General features: G+C 45.2%; 1 protein-coding gene across 1 annotated transcript in view; it reads right to left on the reverse strand.

Moving 5' to 3' along the window:
* lcor (ligand dependent nuclear receptor corepressor) overlaps positions 1-25,849 on the reverse strand; it is a 195,951-nt gene that overhangs the window by 35,884 nt on the left and 134,218 nt on the right. The window contains exon 3 of the mRNA XM_060911545.1: positions 2,408-2,498. Within this exon, the coding sequence (XP_060767528.1) occupies positions 2,408-2,498 (91 nt within the window). The remainder of the gene's footprint in view (positions 1-2,407; positions 2,499-25,849) is intronic.

Genomic DNA, 25,849 nt, shown 5'->3' on the forward strand with positions numbered 1-25,849 from the left:
TATCATATCATAAGAACAGGCTGTGCATCAAATATTTTGTGTTCTATCTTAAGAACAGGCTGTACATCTTATTATTGCATACCATCGCCAAGGTCTTCACACACACACACACGCACACACACAGCTGCAGTGATGTCACACACCCCCACATACACACACAGACATATAAAAGCCCTCTGTACCCTTTCGTCTTTGGGGACTTGCGAATAAAGATTGTGAACTTTTGGGGTTCCTGTCTTTCTTCGCGATTCACCCCAGAGCGGCTCTGGGTGACACGGGGGGACCGATCTGCGAGATGGTAATCGCTCCGGGATTAGGGCAAGAGGGAGAGACGGTTGAATCTCTGTCCTATCAGTTTGTGTGTGTCAATGTGTGTGTGTGTGTGTGTGAATGTGTGTGTGTGTGAGTGTTGATATCTGTCTGGCTGATATGAAATGTGTAAGAACATTATGCTTATGATCGATGTAATTAAGATGTGACCTGCTCAGACCAAGGTTTCACTACAGTCTCTGAAGCATGCATTCTTTTCTCCATCAACATTGAGCAGAACTACTGATAAAGTGTTCACAGACTGACCCAGTCACAGATATCAACACTCACACACATTCACACACATACTCTCACTCCCACTCATGCACACTGCCCCCACACACACACACATTCCCAGACTCCCTCCCTCACACACACACTGTGTCTCTCTCTCTCTCCTCACACAGATACACACACAGACATATAAAAGTCTCTTTAGATTCTTCATCTTTGGTGATTTGTAAATAAAAGACTGTGAAACTATCTTCCTGTCTTTTTTTGCAAACCACCCCAGAGCAGCTCTGGGTGACGCGAGAGAACTGGTCTGCGAGAGTGTAATCGCTCCAGCTGAGGGCAAGAGGTGAAGAGATGGTTGATCTCTGACCTAACAATAATAATAATAAGAAAAACAGGCCGAAAACAATAGGGCTTTGCACCTACAGCACCTTGGTGCTCAGGCCCTAATAATAAGAATCGTTACAGAAACAACAGGGCTTTGCATCTACGGTGCTCGGGCCCTAATAATAATAAGAAGCAGAAAAATAGGCTGAAAACAATAGGGATTTGCACCTATGGTGCTCGGGCCCTAAAAAATCTGAGTGAAAACAAAAGGGCCTTGCACCTCTGGTGCAGCGGCCTCTGTTGGACACCAAAGGCCTTGCACCTCCAGTGCTCGGGCCATAATAATAATAATAATAATAATAAAATCTGAGTGAAAACAATAGAGCCTTGCACCTACAGTGCAGCGGTCTCTGGTGTCCACCAGAGGCCTTGCACCTCTGGTGCTCTGGCCCGAATAAGAAGAATCGATAGAGAAACAACAGGGCCTTGCACCTCTGGTGCCCAGGCCCTCAGAACATGCAGAAAACAATAGGGCTTTGCACCTACATCACCTCGGTGCTTGGGCCCTAATGAAAAAGCATGCTGAAAACAATAGGGCTTTGCACCTACGCTATGGCTAATGCAATGTATACTGCAATTTTGTTTGTCTTGGGGCCCCACACACACCTACTAAATTTGACACGGATAGGTGAAACTATATACCGAGCAGAAGTCTCAATGACGTGGGGGCACTATGGAGTCCTCGGGCATAGAGTGCTTTGGTAAACTGGGATGTATTGATGTCCCCCCCCCCCCCCACACACGTTCACTCGGGTTTGCTGACGGTGGAGTGGCAGGCTGCCTTCTGTCCCAGGGCTCCTTCATGTCTGTGTCACCCTCTGGCTCTCCCTTTTAGTTATGCTGTAATAGTTAAACTTGCTGGAGTCTCCATTGGCACTCAGCGCAAAATGTATGCTGTTCTTAACCATTAGGCGACACTGGGCATATCCGACAACCTCCCCACCACCACCAAAATGTCTGTTGTTAAAAGTGCTATACAAATAAACTTGACTTTTTGGACTTGTGGGAAATCTAAAAATGTTTTAGTCATGTTTATGCAGAAATATAGAAAATTCTAAAGGGTTCACAAAATTTCAAGCACCACTGCATGTCAGTGCAATTGTCTTTGTCAATAGCTCAAAAACTTCTAACTATGGCTGTTACCCAAATTAGATTTAGAATATAATTGAAATAAATAATCTTTCCCATTGTTGTCCTACTAATTAAACCTGCTTTACATCCATTCGACTGTACACTGTATATTAAATAAACAAGTTTAAAAAAATTATGCTCAATAGGGTGTAAACCACATTAAATAGAAAAAAATAATACATCGTACATCTTGTGTTTTCAATATTAAAACCATAAACTGAATCATTACCTGAATGAACATGCCATCAGAAATAGCAGAAGGAAAATTAGGGAAGAGGGAAACACACAGAATTAAAAAGGTGAATAGAAAAACAGAAAACAGCTTCATAAAAATCTCTGTGCTCACCTTTTAATTACAGGGATGACAGAGCAGTCATGAGAGGACTCAAGAGAGATTCTGCTTTGTTTTTTCTTGGTTGAAAGATCCAGGACTCCATCTGTAAATATTAAACAAGTCACCCCATGTCGCATGCTAAATTTTAAGTCAGCAAAAATTATTTTATGTCAGAGAAAAGTAATAAAACTATTTTAATACGAATGTTGCCTGTGATGTAAATTTTTAATATTTAAATTCAGTGATTTCAAATTTGTCCTTTAACTATCTACTTATCTTTTAAAGCTGGCACGTGTAAGACTGCAAATTATTTGATCTTTTGAAAAACGTCCTGTAAAATGTTTGTTTTGTAAACATTTATATGGAGGTTCCATATGGGGATGTTGAGTTAGCCAGCAAGCTGGTGGTCCTGAAATAGCATTGCAGAAGTTCTTAAACATTCAGCTAGCAATTTTTGTAGAAATGTAGCAAATTGCTGCATTTATTTTGCCTTTCATGGCAAGTTTTTCAAATTATGTACTTCTTCAAAAGTTATATATGAAAAGAATCTTATAAAATAATCTAAAAATGACAGAATTACACATTTGAGCAAGAAAATGAATACATAATATTTGTACATACATACAGGATAAGCAGCTACAGATAATGGATGGATGGATGTACATACATACATTAATTGATAATTGACATTTAAACATTTTAAGTTGCTTTTTTATTGCTGCAAAATATCTCATCTCATTATCTCTAGCCGCTTTATCCTGTTCTACAGAGTCGCAGGCAAGCGGGAGCCTATCCCAGCTGACTACGGGCGAAAGGCGGGGTACACCCTGGACAAGTTGCCAGGTCATCACAGGGCTGACACAGACAACCATTCACATTCACACCTATGGTCAGTTTAGAGTCACCAGTTAACCTAACCTGCATGCCTTTGGACTGTGGGGAAACCAGAGCACCCGGAGGAAACCCACGCGGACACGGGGAGAACATGCAAACTCCGCACAGAAAGGCCCTCGCTGGCCACGGGGCTCGAACCCGGACCTTCTTGCTGTGAGGCGACAGCGCTAACCACTACACCACCATGCCGTCCCGCTGCAAAATATCATCTGGAAATTTCAATTTTTTTGTCACTGTGACTGACCAGAGAGAGCAAGTATGCCATCTGTCCCACCCACACAGCATGGACAGTTTTGCTCTCTGGGACTCCTGGTCACAGATGGTCACTATCTGACCACTCCTGGCCACTATCTCCTGGCCACAGAGAGTGGCATCATTGGAATCCTACATATTTCTAAGTATAAATTTGACAAACATCATTCATTATTCATCTTTGGTAAACACATTAAAGCCCCAAGCTCATTACTCTCATGCTCATGATGAACTGAAACACTCCAAATAAGACCTATATCTGGGCAGGAAAAGATGGGACTGCTTATTGTTTGTGCACACTTCAACTGTTTTGATTTTGAACCTGTAGACTGACTTTACAGTCAGCATTCTTTAAACAAAGGAAATTGTGTGCAGTGCCTCTTTTTTGCATGCAGTCTCACTCTGCTAACCAATACGGTGACTCAGTCAATAATCTTCTTTTTTTTTTTGTCAAGGAAAAATAAACCCCAAACCCTGTAGTGTTATTCCCATTAACATTGCTAACATTATTTTATCATTTCTATCCCTGGCCATCTACCACATGTGGTGTGTTTAAAATCCCAAACATTATTTTTCCCCTGATTCCACACATCAGGAGGCATGGCCGCATATCTTGCATAGTAATAGCACTGCATGTTCACACCACTGACTGTAAATAGTGGATATAAAAAGTCTCATTCTCTTCTCATTATCTCTAGCCGCTTTATCCTGTTCTACAGGGTCGCAGGCAAGCTGGAGCCTATCCCAGCTGACTACGGGCGAAGGCGGGGTACACCCTGGACAAGTCGCCAGGTCATCACAGGGCTGACACATAGACACAGACAACCATTCATACTCACACCTACGGTCAATTTAGAGTCACCAGTTAACCTAACCTGCATGTCTTTGGACTGTGGGGGAAACCGGAGCACCCGGAGGAAACCCATGCGGACACAGGGAGAACATGCAAACTCCGCACAGAAAGGCCCTCGCCGGCCACGGGGCTCGAACCCGGACCTTCTTGCTGTGAGGCAACAGCGCTAACCACTACACCACCGTGCCGCCCATGATATAAAAAGTCTGCATACTAATGTTAAAATTGCAAATTGTATAAAGGTAAAAAAAAAATTAAACCAAGATAAATCATGTCTTCTTTTTCCACCTTTAATGTGATACAGCAACAAGAAAATTCAAGTGAAAAAAGTAACATTTTAGGGGAGGAAAGAAATACAGTACTCACAGTAACATGGCTGCATTAGAAAGGGGTATGTGACTGTGCTCAGAATTAACCAATCACATTCAAACTTGTGTTCAAAAGTAATCATCACAACTAGATGGAGACTGACTAAAGTCACAATAATTTGCACTAGCTGTTACAAACTGGGACGTCACTGTACCTGTCAGGGATGGGTGGAGACTAATGTATGTGCAGAAAATATTTATTAAGAAAAGTCAATCAGGCAAACAGTCCAAATCGCCAGGCAAAAATCAGACATGATAAACAAGCAGTAGGTCGGGTGAGGCACAAACAGAATATTATAGGCACAGACAGAATCAAAGGACTAGGGATGGGAACTAGGAATTTGGAAACCAGGAAATCAAAACAATGCACGACTCAGTAATGTATAAACAACTCAATACTTTGCAACCTGAGTTATCTTAATTACTTTCCGAGATATGGCCAAGTTCTGATTTTTTCCTGACAGCAGCCATTGTGGACAACTCTAGATCCAGAACAGCAGCAGATAGCTATGGTTGCTTAGTGAGCTGCATTTTTGGTCCTGAAATGCTGAACAAAATAAAAAAAAAAAAAAAAAGAGATCGAAAAAATCTTGAAAATTGGCTGTTATGGCCAATTTTGTAAAATCCAGATTTTCATGGATCATTCACATATATGTCACTTCTGGACCCCATATGGAATTATTCCTGAAAGTATGGTTGTCATGCTCCGACCCGGACATCCACTCCGGAGATTACGGATCTCTCACGCCAACACCGATCCGGGACAGGAATTCCTTCTCCCCTGAACTCACTTCCTGGTTTTCACTGCTGCTTATTTAAAGGCCATTCTCAGACTCTGTTTTTGCCAGAACGTTTCGTTTGCTACTCTAGCCGTTTCTGTGCCGCTCTTGCTTCTCATGCCCCCCCCCCCCCCCGTTACTTATCTTGTTCATGGTTTTTGCACTAGCGTTTTTTCTGGTTCATGGTTTTTTGCACTAAGAGTTTTTTTCTTGTTGATGTTTTTTTACACTAGCGTTTTTCTCTTTGTCTGTCTCGTGTTTTTGTCAAGTTGTTTGTCTCTTTTTACCCTGACTATTTTTGCCATTTGTTTATTGTCTGTTTGTTTACCTTTTTGCCACACCCTTTCTTCTCTGGATTAAATAATCTTGTTTATTGGATTACTGTCTGTGTTCTGCTTTTGGATCCTAATTCCACCACACCTCCACCAATCCTAACAATGGTGAAGATCCAACATAAACTTCTAATACTTGATTTTTAGGATTTAGGACTCCACCTTTGGATTCCTATAGTAGGGTGACCACATTTTCAAACCCCAAAACTGAGACCCTTCAGTGCAGCGCACCTTCATGCATGCACACATGTATGCACTGATACCTGCACCATTGGTGTTTTCATAAAGATGGAGGAAATCATATCAGCGCTTAGCACACCTAGTGACGACACCCTTCAACATCATCCACAAAAACATAGCATATTTGAAAACTATATAATAATACTATTGTAAACACAACACAAGGATTGCACTTGTGTAACATTTATTGATACTTGAATACCTTTCAAAACATAAGTGTGCATATTTGTAAGTGTGCATAACCGTTGGCTGACAGCTTTTTTTGTTTTTTCAACAATGAACAAATAGTTTAGAATAGCCTATAACTAACTAAAACCATTTTTTCCCATAATTTTTATACCATAAACATAACTTTAACTTACATCCTCACAACGCAGTGTCACCAGCTGGTCACAGTGAGTTTTATTGCTGCTCTCAGCTCCATAAGTTTCACAGAATCAACTTAGAAATGGCAAGTTTACAAAAATTAAAACACCAAAACATTAAATCACTATTGCACCTTGCTAAAACAAACCACTGTAGGAGCACCACATTGTTCATAATTCACAGCCAGCTATTAGGTGTTCAATTGAAATGATTGTTTCTGTCACGTCCTGCATTACCTGTTGAGTCGTTGTTTTGCTCTTTACTGTGTCGCGTTATGATGACGTTGGTTGGCGCGTCTAGACTTTACATATAAAACTGACATGCCGTAAGTTTTGAGAGGATTAAAGTTTTCCCGAGTTCAGGCTTTTAAGCCTATCCACTGTGTCTGTGTCTCCCCACTGTGTCAACACCTTTACACTGGTGACCCCGACGACTCTTTGGACGGTAATCCTAAGAGTTTTTTACTTTTTTTTTTTTACTACGATGGAGGCTAACGCTGTTGCGCTCAAGCTACTGGAATTTTGGGAAGGTCATGCAGCGGTGTGGTTTGCTCAAGCGGAGGCTCAATTCACGATCAGATGGATAACGGATGATGCAACAAGATATTACTATGTGGTCGCAGCCCTGGGTAGCTCAACCACTGTCAGAGTCGTGAGTTTGCTGCAGAATCCTCTGGCTGAGGATAAATATGGCAGCCTTAAAGCGCTTTTGCTGGGGACTTTCGAAATGAACGATTCCGAACGAGCCTGCCGTTTGCTTTCATTGAGCGGTTTGGGTGACACAAAGCCTTCGGAACTGATGGACCACATGCTGTCTCTCCTCGGCAAACATGAGCCTTGTTTCATCTTCAGGGAGCTCTTCCTTCAGCAGCTGCCAGGGGAGGTGAGATCAGGGCTTGCTGGTTCTTCCATCAGTGACCCGCGCGACCTGGCTAAGGAGGCAGATAAGTTTTTTTTCTGTCATGCAGCACTGCAAGGCAGCTGTCCACCATTGTGCTGCAGAATCAGTGCCACCAGAGGGAGCTCTCGTCACTGCAGCATAACAAAGGAAGCAAGGCCTGTGTTTCTACCATGCTCGTTTCGGGCCCAAGGCTACAAAATGCCGCCCACCCTGCTGCTTCAAGGCGTCGGGAAATGGGGGGGCTGGCGCTCATTTATAGCAATGAGCATTGGCCATGCAGGCGGTTTGCTGTTTGTCACAGATGCTGTTTCCGGACGTCGTTTCCTCTGTGACACAGGTGCGCAGGTAAGCATCTTGCCTGCTACAGACTTGGACATTCAGCAGGGTAAATGGGGTCCCGTATTGGAGGCCACGAATGGTAGCTCCATCCAGACTTTTGGTGAGCGCAGCACCGTGGTGTCTTTCAGTGGACAACAGTTTACCTGGAACTTTGTGGTGGCAAGAGTGTCCACACCCCTACTGGGCGCGGATTTCCTTTGCGCTCATGGCTTTCTGGTGGACGTTAGAAACCAACGACTGATCAACGCAGAGACTTTTACCTCACTCCCCTGCACACGTAGCTGTTCCAGTTCGTCCCGTCTGTCCAGCACCTTTGCGGCAAATGAGTTCTCATGCCTTCTGGGGGAGTTCTCCGCCCTCACCCAACCAACTTTCTCATCTGGCATGGTCAGACATGGTGTGGAGCACCACACTGCAACCGTTGGTCCCCCGATTCATGCGTGCGCTAGGCGTTTGGATCCTGGGAAGCTCGCCATTGCCAAGGCATAGTTTGAGACGCTGGAGTACCTTGGCATCATATGGCGTTCTAACAGCCCTTGGGCTTCGCCATTACACATGGTTCAGAAGCCTGGTGGAGGATGGCGTCCATGTGGTGACTACCGCCACTTGAATGAGGCCACTACACCCGACTGCTACCCTGTTCCTCATATTCAGGACTTTTCTGCCCGGTTGGCTGGTAAGGTCATTTTTTCAAAGGTGGACCTCATCCGTGGTTATCACCAGGTGCCGCTGCATCCACAGGACATTTCCAAGATTGCTGTCATCACTCCTTTTGGTTTGTTCAAATTCCTCTGCATGCCATTTGGGTTAAAAAACGCTGCTCAGACTTCTCAGCGACTCATGGACAGTGTTCTGCACAACCTGCCATTTGTTTTTGTGTACTTGGATGACATTCTTGTTGCTAGTACTTCCAAGGCTGAACACCTGGCGCACCTCAGGGTTCTATTTCAGCGTTTGAGCGATCATGGACTGATCATCAACATAGCCAAGTACCAGTTTGGTTTGTCTGCCATTGATTTCCTTGGCCACCATGTCACGAGCAAGGGCGCAGCTCCACTGGCTGCGAAGGTGGAGGCCATATGCCAGTTCCCACGGCCAGTCATGGTCAGGGCCCTACAGGAGTTTCTAGGCATGGTGACTTTCTACCATCATTTTGTCCCACATGCAGCCCACCTCATGCATCCCCTCTACGAAGCTCTTAAGGGTAAGGCTGCTAAGCACACAGTTGACTGGACAGAGGAAAGGACTCAGGCGTTCATGGACACCAAGACAGCCTTGGCCAATGCCACCATGCTAGCACACCCATCCCCGGATGCCCCTATTGTCATCACGACAGACGCCGCTGACTATGCCGTCAGGGCCGTCCACGAACAGCTAGTTGATGGAGCTTGGCAGCCACTGGCCTTTTTCAGCCAACAGTTGCGCCCAGCTGAGAGGAAGTACAGCACATTTGACTGAGAGCTGCTAGGCCTGTTCCTGGCCGTACGACACTTTTGTTTCCTGTTGGAAGGCCGAACATTCACTGCTTTCGTGGACCACAAGCCCTTAACCTTTGCTATGGCCAAGGTTTCAGAGCCATGGTCTGCCCAGCAGCAGCGTCAGCTTTCCTTTATTTTGGAGTTCATAACGGATATCCGTCATGTGGCAGGGAAGGATAATCATGTGGCGGACTGTCTCTCTCGTTGGTTTGCGGGAGCAGTGCATCTTGGGGTGGATTATGTCCGCATGGCGGCGGACCAGGTCCATGACTCTGACGTTCAGGCATACAGGAGTGCCATCAGTGGACTGCGTTTGGCGGATGTTCCTTTTGGCAATGCAGGTGTCACCCTGCTTTGTGATGTATCCACAGGTCAGGCCCGACCCATTGTTCCTGGCAGTTGGCGCAGGCAGGTGATTGATGTGGTGCATGGCCTTTCCCACCCTGGCAGGAAAGCATCACAGAAGCTGGTGGCAGCAAAGTTTGTTTGGCATGGCCTCAAAAAGGATGTTCGTGACTGGGCCGCCGCCTGCCTCGAATTTCAGCGGGCTAAGGTGCACCGTCACTCCAAAGCCCCTCTTGAAACCTTTCATGTCCCGGAGAGACGTTTTGACCACGTACATGTGGACCTGGTGGGACCCTTGCCAACCTCCCAGGGCTTTATGCACCTGCTCACTGTGGTTGACCGCACCACTCATTGGCCCGAGGCCATTCCACTCCAGTCCAGTCCATCTCCACGGCTGATGTCGCGCGGGCATTCCTGAGCACATGGGTAGCCCGTTTTGGCGTCCCTTCTGACATCACATCCGACCGTGGCTCGCAGTTCATGTTGGAGTTATGGGTTGCAGTCACCAACAGCCTTGGAGCGCAGATACACTGCACCACAGCCTACCACCCGCAAGCCAATGGACTATGTGAGCAGTTTCACCGTTCATTGAAAGCCGCATTACGGGCAAGCCTCCATGACGAAAGCTGGGTGGATTGTTTGCCTCGGGTAATGTTTGGGCTGCGGGCTGCTCCCAAAGAGGATCTACTTTCTTCTGCAGCCGAATTGGTCTATGGGCAGCCTCTGTGGGTGCTGGGTGATTTCTTGCCTGATGTTACCTGCCCATGGTCTGCTGGTCAGCAGCAGCAGGTGCACCTCCAGGGTGCCCAGGTTTTTGCACCAGTGCCCACCTCTCAGCACGGCATGCCACGTTCACAGCTTTTACCAGGACTGCAGGATGCGGCATATGTTTTCAGCCGTCATGATGCTCACCGCAGCCCCTTGTGCCCGCTCTACGATGGTCCGTTCCGGGTGCTGGAAACGGGGGACAAATATTTTGTCAGTGGACCACCTTAAACCCGCTCACTTGGACTTGGATTCTCCGGTGGTGGTTGCCCAGCCCCCGTGGCGGGGCTGTCCACCATCTACCATGCTTCCACAGTCCACAAACCCTGAACTTCCTGTTCCTGCGGCCCCAGCGCCTGAAGGCCAGAGTAGTTTTGGCTGAGCACTGCGCCCACCTCACCGGATGAACTTGTCTGTCTTTGTGAATTCTGGGGGGGCATGTGTAGGGGCACCGCATTCTTCATAATTCACAGCCAGCTATTAGGTGTTCAATTGAAATGATTGTTTCTGTTACATGACACAGTAAGGAGCAAAACAACGACTCAACAGGTAATGCAGGAGCATTACCTGTTGAGTCGTTGTTTTGCTCCTTACTGTGTCACATTATGATGATGTCAGTTGGTGCATCTAGACTTTACATATAAAACTGACATGCAGTACATTTTGAGAGGATTGAAGTTTTCCCAAGTTTGGGTTTTAAACCTATCTGCTGTGTCTGTGTCTCCCCACTGTGTCAACACCTTTACACCATGAAAGATAATTTAAAGAAAGGTACATTTAAGAAGAATTAAATTGAATTTCCCTCTGGGATTAATAAAGTATCTATCTACCAGATGGGCGGCACAGTGGTGTAGTGGTTAGCGCTGTTGCCTCACAGCAAGAAGGTCCGGGTTCGAGCCCCGTGGCTAGCGAGGGCCTTTCTGTGCGGAGTTTGCATGTTCTCCCCGTGTCCGCATGGGTTTCTTCCGGGTGCTCCGGTTTCCCCCACAGTCCAAAGACATGCAGGTTAAGTTAACTGGTGACTCTAAATTGACCGTGAGTGTGAATGGTTGTCTGTGTCTATGTGTCGGCCCTGTGATGACCTGCCGACTTGTCCAGGGTGTACCCCGCCTTTCGCCCGTAGTCAGCTGGGATAGGCTCCAGCTTGCCTGCGACCCTGTAGAACAGGATAAAGCGGCTAGAGATAATGAGAATGAGATCTACCAGACGGTAAGTTCAGCTCCCCTCCTGAGCAGCCCATTTCAGTTCATTGTCCCTGGAGTTTTCCCACTATAGTAGGCCGCAATGGTGTTGCTTCCTGCTTGTAGCCACCGCTTATGTTTGTCTGTCTTAATCTTTTATGTCAGCTTTTCCACCATGTAACTGCAAGTTGGTCTAGTGGTTAGTGTATCCGCTTCTTGATCGGGAGTTCTATTCACGATTGGGTCATACCAAAGACCATCATAAAAAAAAAGGTACCTACTGCTGTCTGGCAAGGCATGCTCCAATACAGATGTGAGTGGGGAGTCAAACTCTTGGGGTTACCTGAGGGCTACAGAGATTGGTGCTGCCCTATGTGCCACATGGTGTGGGAAGGGACTTTTTCCACCACGTAAGACTGAAAATGTGCACTTTCAATGTGTGCAAAATGCAGCACTTTCATAGTCAGCTACTTCACAAAGAAACAGGTTAGTCTTCTGCAGGTCTTTAGTAAAGTATGACTTTCTCTTTGGCATGATAGCAAACCGTTACTAACAGATTCTATCAGACCAAGCCACAAGCATTGTAGCAACAGCCATTGATTGACACACATGCAGACAAATCAGTGTTGAATTCAGACATGTCGTGTATTGTTTATATTTTTTGATTGGGTTAGGGAATAATGAGTGGGACAGAACATGATAAACATATATGTGAGCATGGAAAACAAGTATAATATTTTTTAAATTGTGGTTGTGGCAAGATGATCAGTGGGGATCACTCTGGCAATAGCTATGAAAACACCCCTTCCAAAATGGATCATTCCATCAGTTCCCTGCCAAACACCCCTATTTACAGTGAATGGTATGGTCCTTCGGTCCCCCCAGGAACCAGGAAGTGGATGCTAAAATAAACATGAATGAACTGTTTGCCGAGCCAAGAAGCCTTTATTTGTCACACATACACTCAAGCACAAACTTAATCACACAGTGAAATAACTGCTGCATTTAACCCATCTGAAGCAGTGAACACACACACACACACACACCCAGAGCAGTGGGCAGCTATGCTACAGCATTCGGGGAGCAGTTGGGGGTTAGGTGCCTTGCTCAAGGGCACTTCAGCCCAACCTCAGGCCATGGCTGCCCCATGTTAACCTAATCTACAGCGCAAGTAATTACAAAGTTTTAACAAATACATGAAAATGTTTTTAACAACCAATATGTATCACTGCATTTGTGGAAACCAGACAGAGTTAATACAGATGAGATGAGTGGTGAACATACTTTAATGGAATACTATGAATGAGGAATGACAAACTGTAGTTGATAAAAATGATAGGCCTTTCCCTGCATTTGTCCACAACACTGTTGTTAGAATGGTAATGAAGTTCTGGCAATTAGTGATAAATGACAACATGACCAATAAACCAGCAATATGAAACACTGAAAACAGTAGTGACAATGTAGTGTGGAGAACACCAACAACACTAGCAGCAAGTCAGCTTGAATGTTAAAATGATGGCAGATGACTCACTGTGTGCTAGGTGCGCAGCTCATAAAGGTCACGGTTCACTCCGTGACAGTGGTGAAAACCGGGACAATTTGTTGGGGAATATTGAAAACCGGGACATTTTAGTGTTTTACAGATATTTGTTGGGACTCAGGACGCACAGCTCGAAACTGGGACAGTCCCAGACAAACTGGGACATCTGGTCACTGTACCCTATAGATCAAGAAACAGTAAGAATGACATTTAGTGAGGAAAAGTTGCACCCTGCCGCTCTGAACAAAATAATAATCATTAAAAAAACTATTTGAAAAAATCATGAAAATTGACAGAGTTATAAGTGATTGAAAAAAATTGGATCATTCAGGTTTGGTGATCCGGATCACCATCAAAAGTCAGAGCAATGTAATTCGGCCCAGAGGTATTCTTCATGTGAAATTTGGTGAAAAAATACCCCTTTCTATTGATCAGATAGAGGGACCCGTTTTACAATGGCTGTGATGACAATGCTATGGCAAATAGGGGTTGAGTTTGAGGGGTTGTTCTACATTCAGTCATTTGGACAGGTGGATTGAGCTTACCCTTAATATTGTGGGCATGTTGCTGAAATGTCAAAGCCAATGCCAAGTTCTGGGACACATCAAGATCCTTGTGGTACTTACGGCCATCCACTCAACTCCACATCATTTAGATGGTGTGTCTCCCTTGAGATGATGACAACTGGAAAAGAAATTACTTTTCCTTTATATCTCCTTTATCAGTCCGAGGAGCTCAATATCAGGTGCATACACTGCCAACCAGTTTGTGACAGACTTGTGCACACATCTTCAAAATACCTTTGCTTTTGCTCAGAATAATCTACCGTACAAGCTAGCATCAAAGGCCAAAAGGCCTATTGTGGTAAGAGGGTACAAGATTGGTGATCAGGTCTTGTATTTTAATTTCATCAAGCATGTTGACACCCAAAAGAAATTCCTACCAAACAAATCTGGCCTACATAACATTGTGGACAAACCGTTGTGTACCACATTAGGGTATCAAAACCAAACCAGAGTCCTGTGTATGAGTGGGTCCACTCAAACCAGTTTCGGGAGTACAATCTTCCAATGGGTAGAAGGGTGACCATGATTAATGGTCTGTGCTCATTAGGCCCAGTCAAGGGCTTGTAAATGTCATTAGCCTTATGTATGTGGCTAATTTTCCTGATGTATCCTTCTTTTCTCTTCTGCCAACCTATTTTAATTTTTTTGTGCACTATACTCTTAATCTGGTCCACATCTGTTACAGAATAGCCTTCATATGGATCCTTGAAATCCTTCTCTCTACTTGGCACTTCTCACACTAGTCAGCAACAGCCGATATGATGCTAGAGCCAGGACCTCCAGCCAACATCATCTTCAAGGACGTTATGGCAGTGGGGCATGGCCTAGTGTCGGTTTGTGAATGGAAGGCGGGGCCAGGGAAGGTGAGTGGCAAAGTTAATGTGCCTGTGCCTAATTAATGTTATGTGCCTGTGTTGCAGTGACAGAGGATAAAAAAGGAAGGAGACAGCAGAGAGAAAGGGGCTCTCCTGACGTGTGTGTGTGTGTGTGTGTGTGTGTGTGTGTGTGTGTGTGTGTGTGTGTGCGTGAAAGCTGAAAAGCTACAGAAGCAAATAAAATAAAGTGTGTGTGCGAACATCAACTTCCATCTACCGTGCTTCTGTACTCCACCCATGTCAGGGAACTGTTACAGTGGTGCCGAAACCCGGGGCGTACAGAAGGGAACCACCACATGGAGTCCTCCCCATTCAAAGAGCTCATCCATGCCCTCACTACCACCCAGAAGAACCAGCATCAAGTGCTGACTGCCCTCTGGAAGAAGCAAGAGTAACGCTTTGAAGCCTTGAGGCTCGCCCAGCAGGACGATTGCCAGGCGTTCCGGCATCTGCTCGCATTGGCAGGGGCTTCGACCATCACCACAGTGGACTCTCCTCACGCCACCCTCACGAAGATGGGCCCGCAGGACAAATCAGAAGCTTTTCTGGCTCTTTTCAAGCAAGCCACCGAAACGTGGGGGTGGCTGCTCGAGCAGCACATGGTGCACCTCCTCCAGCTTCTGACTGGCAAGGCGCAGCTCTCAGCGCTGCAACTCCCTGCTGACAGCCGGCTCAGGTACGCCAACCTAAAGAAAGCCATCCTGCAGCGTCGGCCACTCTCCGGAACAAAGTCGCCAGCGCTTCCGGATGCTGACGTTGGAGGAGATCGGCTGGCTCTGGGATGCCTGTCGGCGGTGGCCGAGGGTGGAAGACCACGATGCCAATAGTATCATCAGTCTGGTGGCACTGGAACAGTTCACCTCTCGACTTCTGGAAGGAACAGCAGAATGGGTCCAGTGTCATCGCCCGGCGTCGCAAGAATGAGCCATCGAGTTGGCAGAGGACCATCTGGAAATGGTTCCGACAGCAGGCGGATGAGGCACCTCTCCTAATATTCTTTCTCTCTCTCCTTTTCCCCCCTCTCTCTCTTCCTCATCCCGTTCCCCCACCACGGAGGTGGCAGCTGGCTCCTCCCCAGCCAGCCTGTCACACCTGCGGTGTCCTCCCATCTCCCTTTTCTGTGTCTGTGTCTTCTCCCCCGCAGGTGAGTGACACCCATAATACCAATGCAGAGGGAAAGCCTGGGCTGGTGTGCTGGTGCGGTGAGGAGACAGAGCATCTCCCAAGCCAGGGCTCCGCAACAGAGGTGGGAGCTGTGATCCGCATCCCCGACGCACCAGAGACTGCCCCCAATTGGGCCGGAATGTATCGCATACCGGTAAGCGTTCAAGGGGATACATATCACCCGTTGGTGGATTCTGGTTGTAATCAGACTTCAATCCACCAAAGCCTGGTGCAAGGTGAAGCATTGGGGAGAGCACAAGCAGTGAAGGTGTTGTGTGTGCATGGAGATGTTCATAGTTATCCTTTAATGTCTGTCTATATTCCATTTCTGGACCAAAAGCATACAATTAAGGTGGCTGTTAATCCTTATCTCACCCACTTGCTGATTTTGGGGACTGATTGGCCAGGGTTTCGAACTTTATTGGAATATGTAGTAGGGAGCGGATCCTGCCATAAAACGTCACAGGGGGATCCCGGTGTGGCATTGACTGGAGAAGCCTTCACAGAGCCTTCCACATCATCACCACGTCAGGACAATGCAAGGAGTGAGAAGCAGCCCTCCCCTCCTCCTACTCTTGGGGCTTCCCTTGAGGATTTCCCTTTAGAGCAGTCACAAGACGAGACTCTGCAGCATGCGTTTGACCAAGTGAGAGCAATCGATGGTCAAACTCTCCAGCCAAATGCGGCACCCGTCTTCCCATACTTTGCGATTATTAAAGATAGACTGTATCGAGTGACGCAGGACACTCAAACCGGTGAACAAATAACCCAGTTGTTAATCCCCAAGAGCCATAGGGAACTCATATTCCATGCAGTTCACTTTAATTCCATGGCCAGACATTTAGGGCAGGATAAAACACTAGCCTGAATAATGGCCCGGTTCTACTGACCAGGGATTCGCGGGGGCATTCATCGGTGGTGCGCGACGTACCATGAATGCCAATTAGTAAATCCCGCGGCCACTCCAAAAGTGCCTTTGCACCCTCTAATTGAGATCCCCTTTGAAAGAATTGGTATGGATCTCGTTGGGCCATTAGATCAGTCAGCACGAGGATATCACTTTATTTTAGTTCTGTTGGACTATGCAATGTGATATCCAGAAGTGGAGCCTCTCCGCAAGATCTCAGCACGCAGTACTGAGGAAGCACTCTTCCGTATCATATCCCAGGTTGGGATTCCGAAAGAAATCCTGATGGACCAAGGCACTTCGTTTATGTCACGCACACTGCGCGAGCTGCATGGGCTATTGGGAATTAAATCTATCTGCACCAGCGTTTATCACCCACAAACAGATGGTTTGGTAGATTAGATTAGATTAGATTAGATTAGATTAGATTAGATAAAGCTTTATTGATCCCTTTGGGTGGGTTCCCTCAGGGAAATTAAGATTCCAGCAGCATCATTACAGATAAACAGAGAAAAGAAATAGAGAAAACTTCTAGATAAATTAAAATAAATTAAGTATTTACATATACAAATATATAAAAAGAATAAGATATGGGGAAGAGAGGAAGGGGGAGGGGGAAGGAGGGGGAATAAAAAAAGGTGGGGAGAAGGGGGGGCGACGGTAGGAGAGATATTGCACATTATATTGCACACTGAGAGGTTCAATTAAACACTTAAAAATCTAATTTGGAAGTTTATAAGTGAATTGGGACAGATGGCTCGAGCCCCTGTTATTTGCAGTATGAGAGGAACCGCAAGCCTCCATGGGATTTTCCCCATTTGAATTATTATATGGGGCGAAAGCCACGTGGCATCTTGGATGTGCTACAGGAAAACTGGGAGGAGGCACCTTCACCTCGTGAAAACAAAATTCAATATGTTCTCAAGCTGCGCGCAAAGCTCCACACCCTCACTCACCCAGGAGAATTTGCAGCAGGCACAAGAACGTCAAGCCTGGCTGACAGGGGCACGCACCTTAGAGAGTTCAATCCAGGAGACAAAGTACTCATTTTACTGCCCACATCAAGCTCCAAATTAATCGCCAAGTGGCAAGGGCCCTTAGAGGTCACATGGCGAGTCGGGGACGTTAACTATGAGGTGAGGCGAACAGATAGGGGCGGGGCTCTACAAATATACCACCTCAACCTATTAAAGCGTTGGAATGAGGGGGTCCCTGTGGCGTTGGTAGTTCCGGAGAAGGCGGAGCTGGGGTTGGAGGTAAAAACAACCAAAACCACAACCTGAACCGCTGCGGTCCCTTGTGGAGACCACCTCTCACCGGCCCAACTCACAGAGGTAGCCAAGTTGCAGGAGTTATTTTCTGACATGTTCTCGCCCCTTCCTGGCCGCACCCACCTCATAGAACACCACACTGAAATGCCCCCAGGGGTGGTGGTGCATAGCCGCCCGTACTGCTTACCCGAGCAAAAAAAAAGGTGGTTCAGGATGAACTCAAGGCCATGCTCGATATGGGCATAATCAAGGAGTCACACAGTGACTGGAGCAGCCTGGTGGTCCTAGTACCCAAGGCCGATGGGTCAGTCCGGTTCTGTGTGAACTATAGAAAAGTCAATGTGGTGTCTAAATTCAACGTGTACCCAATGCCTCGCATTGATGAGTTGCTCGATTGGTTAGGTGCGGCTTGCTTTTATTCGACACTGGATTTGACGAAGGGATATTGGCAGATCCCCTTGACTCCTCTATCCCGAGAGAAAATGTCTTTATCCACACTGTTTGGATTACACCAGTTTGTCACGCTTCCTTTTGGGTTGTTTGGGATTCCCACTATGTTCCAGCGGCTCATGGACAAGATCCTCTGCCCCCACGCCACCTATGCGGCAGCCTACTTAGATGATATAATCATATACAGCAGTGACTGGCCACGGTACATAGAACACCTTAGGGCCATCCTAGAGTCGCTGAGGCAGGTGGGTCTCACAGCCGACCCAAAAAAGTGTGCAATTGGGCAGGTGGAAGTACGGTATCTGGGTTTCTACTTGGGTCATGGGCAGGTGTCCCCCCAAATTGACAAGACAACAGCGATTGTGATCTGCCCGAGGCCTAAGACCAAAAAGGGGGTGAGACAATTCCTGAGGCTGGCTGGCTACTATTGTAGGTTCATACCTAATTATTCGGATGTCACCAGCCCACTGACTGATCTCACTAAAAAGGGAGCACCAGATCCGGTCCAGTGGACAGAGCAGTGCCAACAGGCTTTCACCAAGGTAAAGGCTGCACTGTGTGGGGGGCCACTCTTACACTCCCCTGCCTTCTCACTCCCCTTTATTTTGCAGACATTAGCATCAGACAGAGGGCTGGGGGCCGTTTTGTCCCAGGAGGTGGAGGGCAAGGAACACCTTGTGCTGTACATCAGCTGCAAGCTCTCAATGCGTGAGATTAAGTACAGCACCACTGAGAAAGAGTGCTTGGCCATCAAGTGGGCAGTCCTCACCCTCTGGTACTACCTGCTGGGGGGCCCTTTCACCCTCTGTCCAGACCTCGCGTCCTTCCAGTGGCTCCACCGCATGAAAGATGCCAATGCGCAGATCACCCATTGGTATCTAGCCCTCCAGCCATTTAAATCCAAGATAGTCCACAGGCCGGGGGCACAGATGGTAGTGGCAGATTTCCTGTCTCATTGGGGGGAGGGAGTCTGCTGCAGGTCGGAAGGCTCCCCAGCCTTAGTTGGGCAGTGGGGGTATGTGGCAGCGGGGGCATGGCCTAGCGTCAGTTTTTGAATGGAGGGCGGGGCCAGGGAAGGTGAGTGGCAAAGTCAATGCACCTGTGCCTAATTAATGTTGTGTGCCTGTGTTGCAGTGACAGAGGATAGAAAAGGAGGGAGAGAGCAGAGAGAAAGGGACTCTCCCGACCAGAACATGTGTGTATGTGCTGCATGTGTGACTGGGAGAGTGCGAGTGCATGAAAGCTGAAAAGCTACGGAAGCAAATAAAATAAAGTGTGTGCACGAACATCAACTCCCGCCTGCTGTATTTCACCCACATCAGGGAACTGTTACAGACGTACTGGGCTTGCTCCTAACCAACTGTGGTTGCTGTTTACTATATCTCTTTCAGTTTTCATGCAAATCCATGCAAGCAATCAAGAGTTGCACCTATAGGCTCTGCCTCCAAAGATTTGATTGATGTATGGTGGCCATATTGTTTACAAATGTCAATATGTTTTTGATAACTATTGAGTTTGACATTCTTGAGTAGTTTGATGCTAATTTTGTGAAGATTGTCCAAAAATCCTAGGACTAGTTTGCACAAGCAGGTTTATTCAAATATTATTCACTAGCATTTAAGTTTTGTGGTGGTAAGTCAGTCAAATGCCCACTAAAGTTTGAGTGTTCAGTGGTGTCCATGCTTTTTGAGCAATTACAGTTGTGGTCAGAAGTTTGCATACAGTGACATGAATGTCATCTTGGATATGAATGTCATGGCAATATGTGGGCTTTCAATGATTTCTCTGAACTGTTCTTTTTCTGCTGCAGAATGATTGTATGGCATACATATTTAAAAAACAACAACTAGAATTCGGTGTACAATTTTCTTTGGGTTTTCTGAAATCAAAACAGGGTCAAAAGTATACATACAAGGTCAAAAATTTACATACACTCACTTGGATTATTAATTCAGAGGTGCTGAGACTTCCAAAATGTCTCTTATTTTGCCAAGGCCTCTTAACTTCCTGTTAGTGATTATGATTGACTACAGCTGGCAGCTTCTCTGTGCCTTCATGAAAAGGGTTTGTTTACAGCACTCATTGGATTGATCAACACACAGTAAAATGGGAAAGTCCAAGGAGCTCACTGCAGATCTGAGAAAGAGGATCACAGATATACACAACTCAGGAATGTCTCTGAAGGCCATTTCTAAACAACTGCAGGTTCCAAGATAAGTTCAAACAATTGTATGGAAGTTACTGGGAGGTGTAACTTTGCCAAGCCATTTTGCTTCAAGAAAACCCAAACTGTCACCTTCAGCTGAAAGGAAATTGGTTTGGATGGTCAGGAACAACCCAGGAACCACCATGGCACAGCCCTGCCATGAATTAGAAGCTGATGGATCACTGTCTACAGTTCAGTGAGTTTTATAGCACCATGGACTAAGAGGCTGCTATCCAAGAAATAACCCCCTGCTCCAAAATTGACACCTTCAAGCTTAACTAAAGTTTGCAACTGACCAAGAAAAAGCCTTCTGGAGGAAAGCTGTATGGTCACATGAGAAAAAGTTTGAGTTGTTTGGCCACAATGACCACAATGTACAGAGGGACACTGTACCAGCTGGTGGTGGTGGTAGAAGCATCATGCTCTGGGGCTGTTTTACTGCCAATGGAACTGGTTCATTGCACAAAGTGGAATGAAAAATGGCATAATGAAAAAGGAGGACTACCTCAGAATTCTTCAGCATAACCTCAAACCATTGGAAACTTGAACATGATTGGGGGTCACAACAGGACAATGAATCCAAACACGCATCAGAGCTGGTTGTGGAGGAAAAAGCAGGTTAACATTAAGCTTAAAACAAGCCCTGACTTCAACCCTATTGAAAATATATGGACCATGCTTATAAGTCAAGTCCATGCCAAGAAAAAAAAAATTAACTGCACTCTACCAAATCTACCATGGAGAGTCATGAAATATCCAACCAGAATTCTGCCAGAAGCTTGTTCATGGTAAACAAAAAATATTTGGTCAAGGTGAATCTTGCAAAGAGACATTTTACCCAAATGTTAGGTGTGCTGTATGTAACTTTTTGACCCAGTGTTGATTTCAGAAAATCCAAAGAAAATTGTGCACTGAATTCTAGGTTGTTGTTGTTTTTTTTAAGATGTATGCTGTACAATCATTCTGCCACAGAAAAAAAAACAGTTCAGAGAAATCATTGAAAGCCCAAATAATATCGCCATGACATCCAAGATGACATTCATGTTACTGTATGTAAACTCCTCACCACAACTGTAGGCCATCATCTCAAAAGTAGCTATAGAATAGAACATAGATGCAGCATACCAAATTTCAGCTCAATTAGCCATACGGTTCCTGAGAAACAGTTATCTGATCTTAGCTCTGTCCCCTATGTATGACCACACTCCAACTTTGGTAACTCACCTCAGAATCTTATCCTGTAAATGCCTTTAAACTTTTGTGCAAATCAATATAAGCATTCATGAGTTACAGCTGTTTAAGTAAATTAAGCTCCACCTCAATGGAGCTTAATTTACTTATTTTTTTGTTTGATTGACATGGGGTGTTCATATTGTTTGCAAATCTCAACATTTGTTATCAGGTGAAACAGTGGTGTAGTGCACTGTCACCTCACAGCAAGAAGGTTCTGGGTTTGAGCCCAGTGGCCAAAGGGGGCCTTTCTGTGTGGAGTTTGCATGTTGTCCCTGTGTCTGCGTGGGTTTCCTCTGGGTGCTCTGGTTTCCCCCACAGTCCAAAGGCATGCAGGTTAGACTAACTGGTGGCTCTAAATTGACCATAGGTGTGTATGTGAGTGTGAATGGTTGTTTGTCTCTATTTGTCAGCCCTGTGATGATCTGGTGACTTGTCCAGGGTGTACCCCACCTCTCACCCATAGTCAGCTGGGATAGGCTCCAGCTTGCCTGTGACCCTGCACAGGATAAGCAGTTATGGAAAATGGATGGAACATTTGTTATCGTTATTGTGGATCTGACTCTACCAAGTAGTTTCATACCAATTTTGTGACACCACCTTGGATCCACCAAAAATCCTACAACTAGTTCCCAAAAGTAGGTTTTGCATATTATGCAAATTAGCTAAAAAAAATTCATCATGGCAGAAACTGATCAAACAAGGCCCAAAATTGAGCCCAAGTTCCTGCCATACCATTAAGAAACAGCCCCAGAGAGACCATCTCATCAGTCAGATTTCATCAACCACACCAATTGTCTTTGTCAGACAACAGTGTCTATGACAGTGATCAAAAATCAAGTCAAGTTTATTTGTATAGCGCCTTTAACAATAAACATTGTCGTAAAGCAACTTGACAGAATTTGAACGACTTAAAACATGAGCTAATTTTATCCCTAATCTATCCCCAATAAGCAAGCCTGTGGCAAAGGTGGCAAGGAAAAACTCCCTCAGACGACATTAGGAAGAAACCTTGAGAGGAACCAGACTCAAAAGGGAACCGATCCTCATTTGGGTAACAACAGACAACATGACTATAACAGTAACAGTTTTAACATGAAGTCAGTTTCACTGATGTTATAAACTCTTCATTGATGGAAACTTGAGTGCAAAACTGTTCATGACAACTGCAGTCCTAAAGTTAGCAAGTCAACTGTAGTCCTCAGCCATAAAAACATTACAGTAAGTGTCCAGAGCATCCTGCAAGTGTGACTTTCAACTGTCCACATGGGGCCATCCTCCACAGGACTGATGCGATGAGACTCCAACCAGACACAGGGCACCAGGATGGATCAGGCAGGTCCGAGGAACAGAAGAGGTCAGCATCTCAATCCCAGGACCGACATGTATCTCAGAGGGACAGATTGGGGGGGAGAGAAAACACAGCTTATTAGGTATGGCCAATGTCACCTGAATAAGTAGGAACAGTATACATATTGCACTGAGTATAAGCAGGGACTCCGGCAAAACTAACTATGACAGCATAACTAAAAGGGGAGAGCCAGAAGGTAACACAGGCATGAGGGAGCCCCGGGACATAAAGCAGCCAGCCACTACACCATCAACAAACTCGAGTGAGCAAGCTAGTGGGGACTGACAGCATCCATACATCCCAGTTTACCAAAACACTCGATGTCTGAAGACCCTCCAGATCTACTCCTTTATCTCATAAACACCGTTAACAAAAGGCTTGACTAAACAGATATGTTTTCAGCCTAGACTTAAATGCTGAGACTGTGTCTGATTCCTGAACATTACTTGGAAGGCTGTTCCATAACTGCGCGGCTTTGTAAGAAAAGGCTCTGCCCCCTGATGTAGCCTTCACTATATGATGTACCAGCAGATAGCCTGCACCTTTTGATCTAAGTAGGCGTGGCAGGTCATAGAGGACCAGAAGTTCACTCAGGTACTGTGGTGCGAGACCATTCAGTCCTTTAAAGGTCAATAGTAGTATTTTATAATCAATACAAAATCTGATTGGGAGCCAATGCAGTATGGATAAGACAGGGATGATGTGGTCATATTTTCTAGTTTTAGTAAGGACTCTTGCTGCTGCATTTTGAACTAACTGGAGCTTGTTTACGCACTTATTGAAACATCCAGACAGTAAGGCATTACAATAATCCAACCTGGAGGTAACAAAAGCATGAACTAGTTTTTCCGTGTCATGTAGTGACATTAAATTTCTTATCTTAGCAATATTTCTGAGATGAAAGCTATCCGGGTAATGTTATCAATGTGAGTTTCAAATGAAAGACTGGGGTCAATAATCACTTCGAGGTCTTTTACTGTTGCACGTGAAGAAACAGAAAAGCCATCAAATACGAAAGAAGACTACAAGTATAAAATAAAAAAGATAGTGTCCTTCATCCAGCAAGGACCAAAAACATTAATACTAAGTATACAATTGGCAGAATACTGTTGCTGGTTTACACAAAAACCAGCATACAACACTATGTCCTTCATGAGAAACTTGAACATCTCACCTGATTACTATTGGACATCTGCACTGCAAAGTAGAGGAATCACAGTCTGAGAAAACTGAGTAGCAAAATGAAATAAACTGCAAAACATCATCCTGGGACTGAAAACTATTCAGCCCAGCAAGAACCAAGAGTAGGAGTAGAGTAGGAGTAAGAGTAATCATCCTGCTCCTTCGGTGCCTTGGCACTGCAAATGTAAGTTTCATTTTGCCAATTACCAAGAAGCATATTTGACTGAACACAGACATCTATGTCATTTTCCAATCACAGAAAATGTGACATATGATCTACCTCCACACAAAGGTGAAACATTTTATAAGGACCAATACAATGTGGACACATCATTGCCCACTAGGCACAGCACATGGGAATCATATTATCATGGCTCATCATGTGAACCTGCATATGATTTCCAAAGAGCCAGCATGGTCCCACCTCATGCATATTGCCAGGCACAAGAAGTCTGTGAAGGCCCATGCTCAATGCCCTCACAAAGGACACTGAATATTTCAACCCTGAAAAACAGGACGATAATATAGAAGACGATCTTCAGAAAATTAAATATTGCCTGCTTGACTTGCCTTACTTTCTAATTCAAACTACTAATTTAAGGTCAGACAATGTAAGTGACTCTTTAGTTAACAATATAACTGCATCAGATCAGCAATTAGAATGTTTTACTCCCCTTAGAGAAATTGAATTACTTTCATTAATCCCGGCATCAAAAGGCTCAACTTGTGTACTAGATCCCTTACCTACACGTCTATTCAAACAGATAATACCTGAAGTAATTGAACCGCTTCTAAAAATAATAAATTCTTCTCTTAGGATTGGCTATGTACCCAAATCCTTTAAACTAGCAGTTATCAAACCCCTGATTAAAAAACCTGGCCTTGATCCCTGTCAGCTGTCCAATTATCGGCCAATATCAAACCTCCCCTTTACCTCCAAGATCCTTGAAAAAGCTGTGGCACAGCAGTTATGCTCATATTTACATAGGAATAACATCCATGAAATGTATCAGTTAGGATTTAGACCTCATCATAGCACAGAGACAGCTCTGGTTAAAGTAGTAAACGACCTACTGTTGGCGTCTGATTAGGGCTGTGTCTCGCTGCTTGTGTTGCTTGACCTTAGTGCAGCATTTGATACCATTGAGCATTCCATTCTTCTGGATAGACTAGAAAATGTTGTGGGAGTTAAGGGAACGGCCCTCTCCTGGTTCAGCTCTTATTTAACTGATCGCTATCAGTATGTTGATGTAAATGGTGATTTTTCTTGACACACTGAGATAAAGTTTGGTGTTCCACAAGGTTCTGTCTTGGGTTCACTGCTTTTTTCTTTATATATGTTACCTCTGGGTGGTATTATTCGTAAACATTGTATTAGTTTCCACTGTTATGCTGATGACACACAGTTGTATGTTTCTGCAAAACCTGATGAGAGACACCAGCTTAATAGAATTGAGGAATGTGTAAAGGACATTAGACACTGGATGCTTATTAACTTCCTTCTGCTTAACTCTGACAAGACTGAAGTACCTGTAATAGGACCACATGCAGCTAGAAGTAAATTTTCTGATTACACAGTAACTCTGGATGGCCTTTCTGTTTCTTCATGTGCAGCAG

The sequence above is a fragment of the Neoarius graeffei genome, chromosome 27, assembly GCF_027579695.1.
Source record: "Neoarius graeffei isolate fNeoGra1 chromosome 27, fNeoGra1.pri, whole genome shotgun sequence".
Classification (NCBI taxonomy): domain Eukaryota; kingdom Metazoa; phylum Chordata; class Actinopteri; order Siluriformes; family Ariidae; genus Neoarius; species Neoarius graeffei.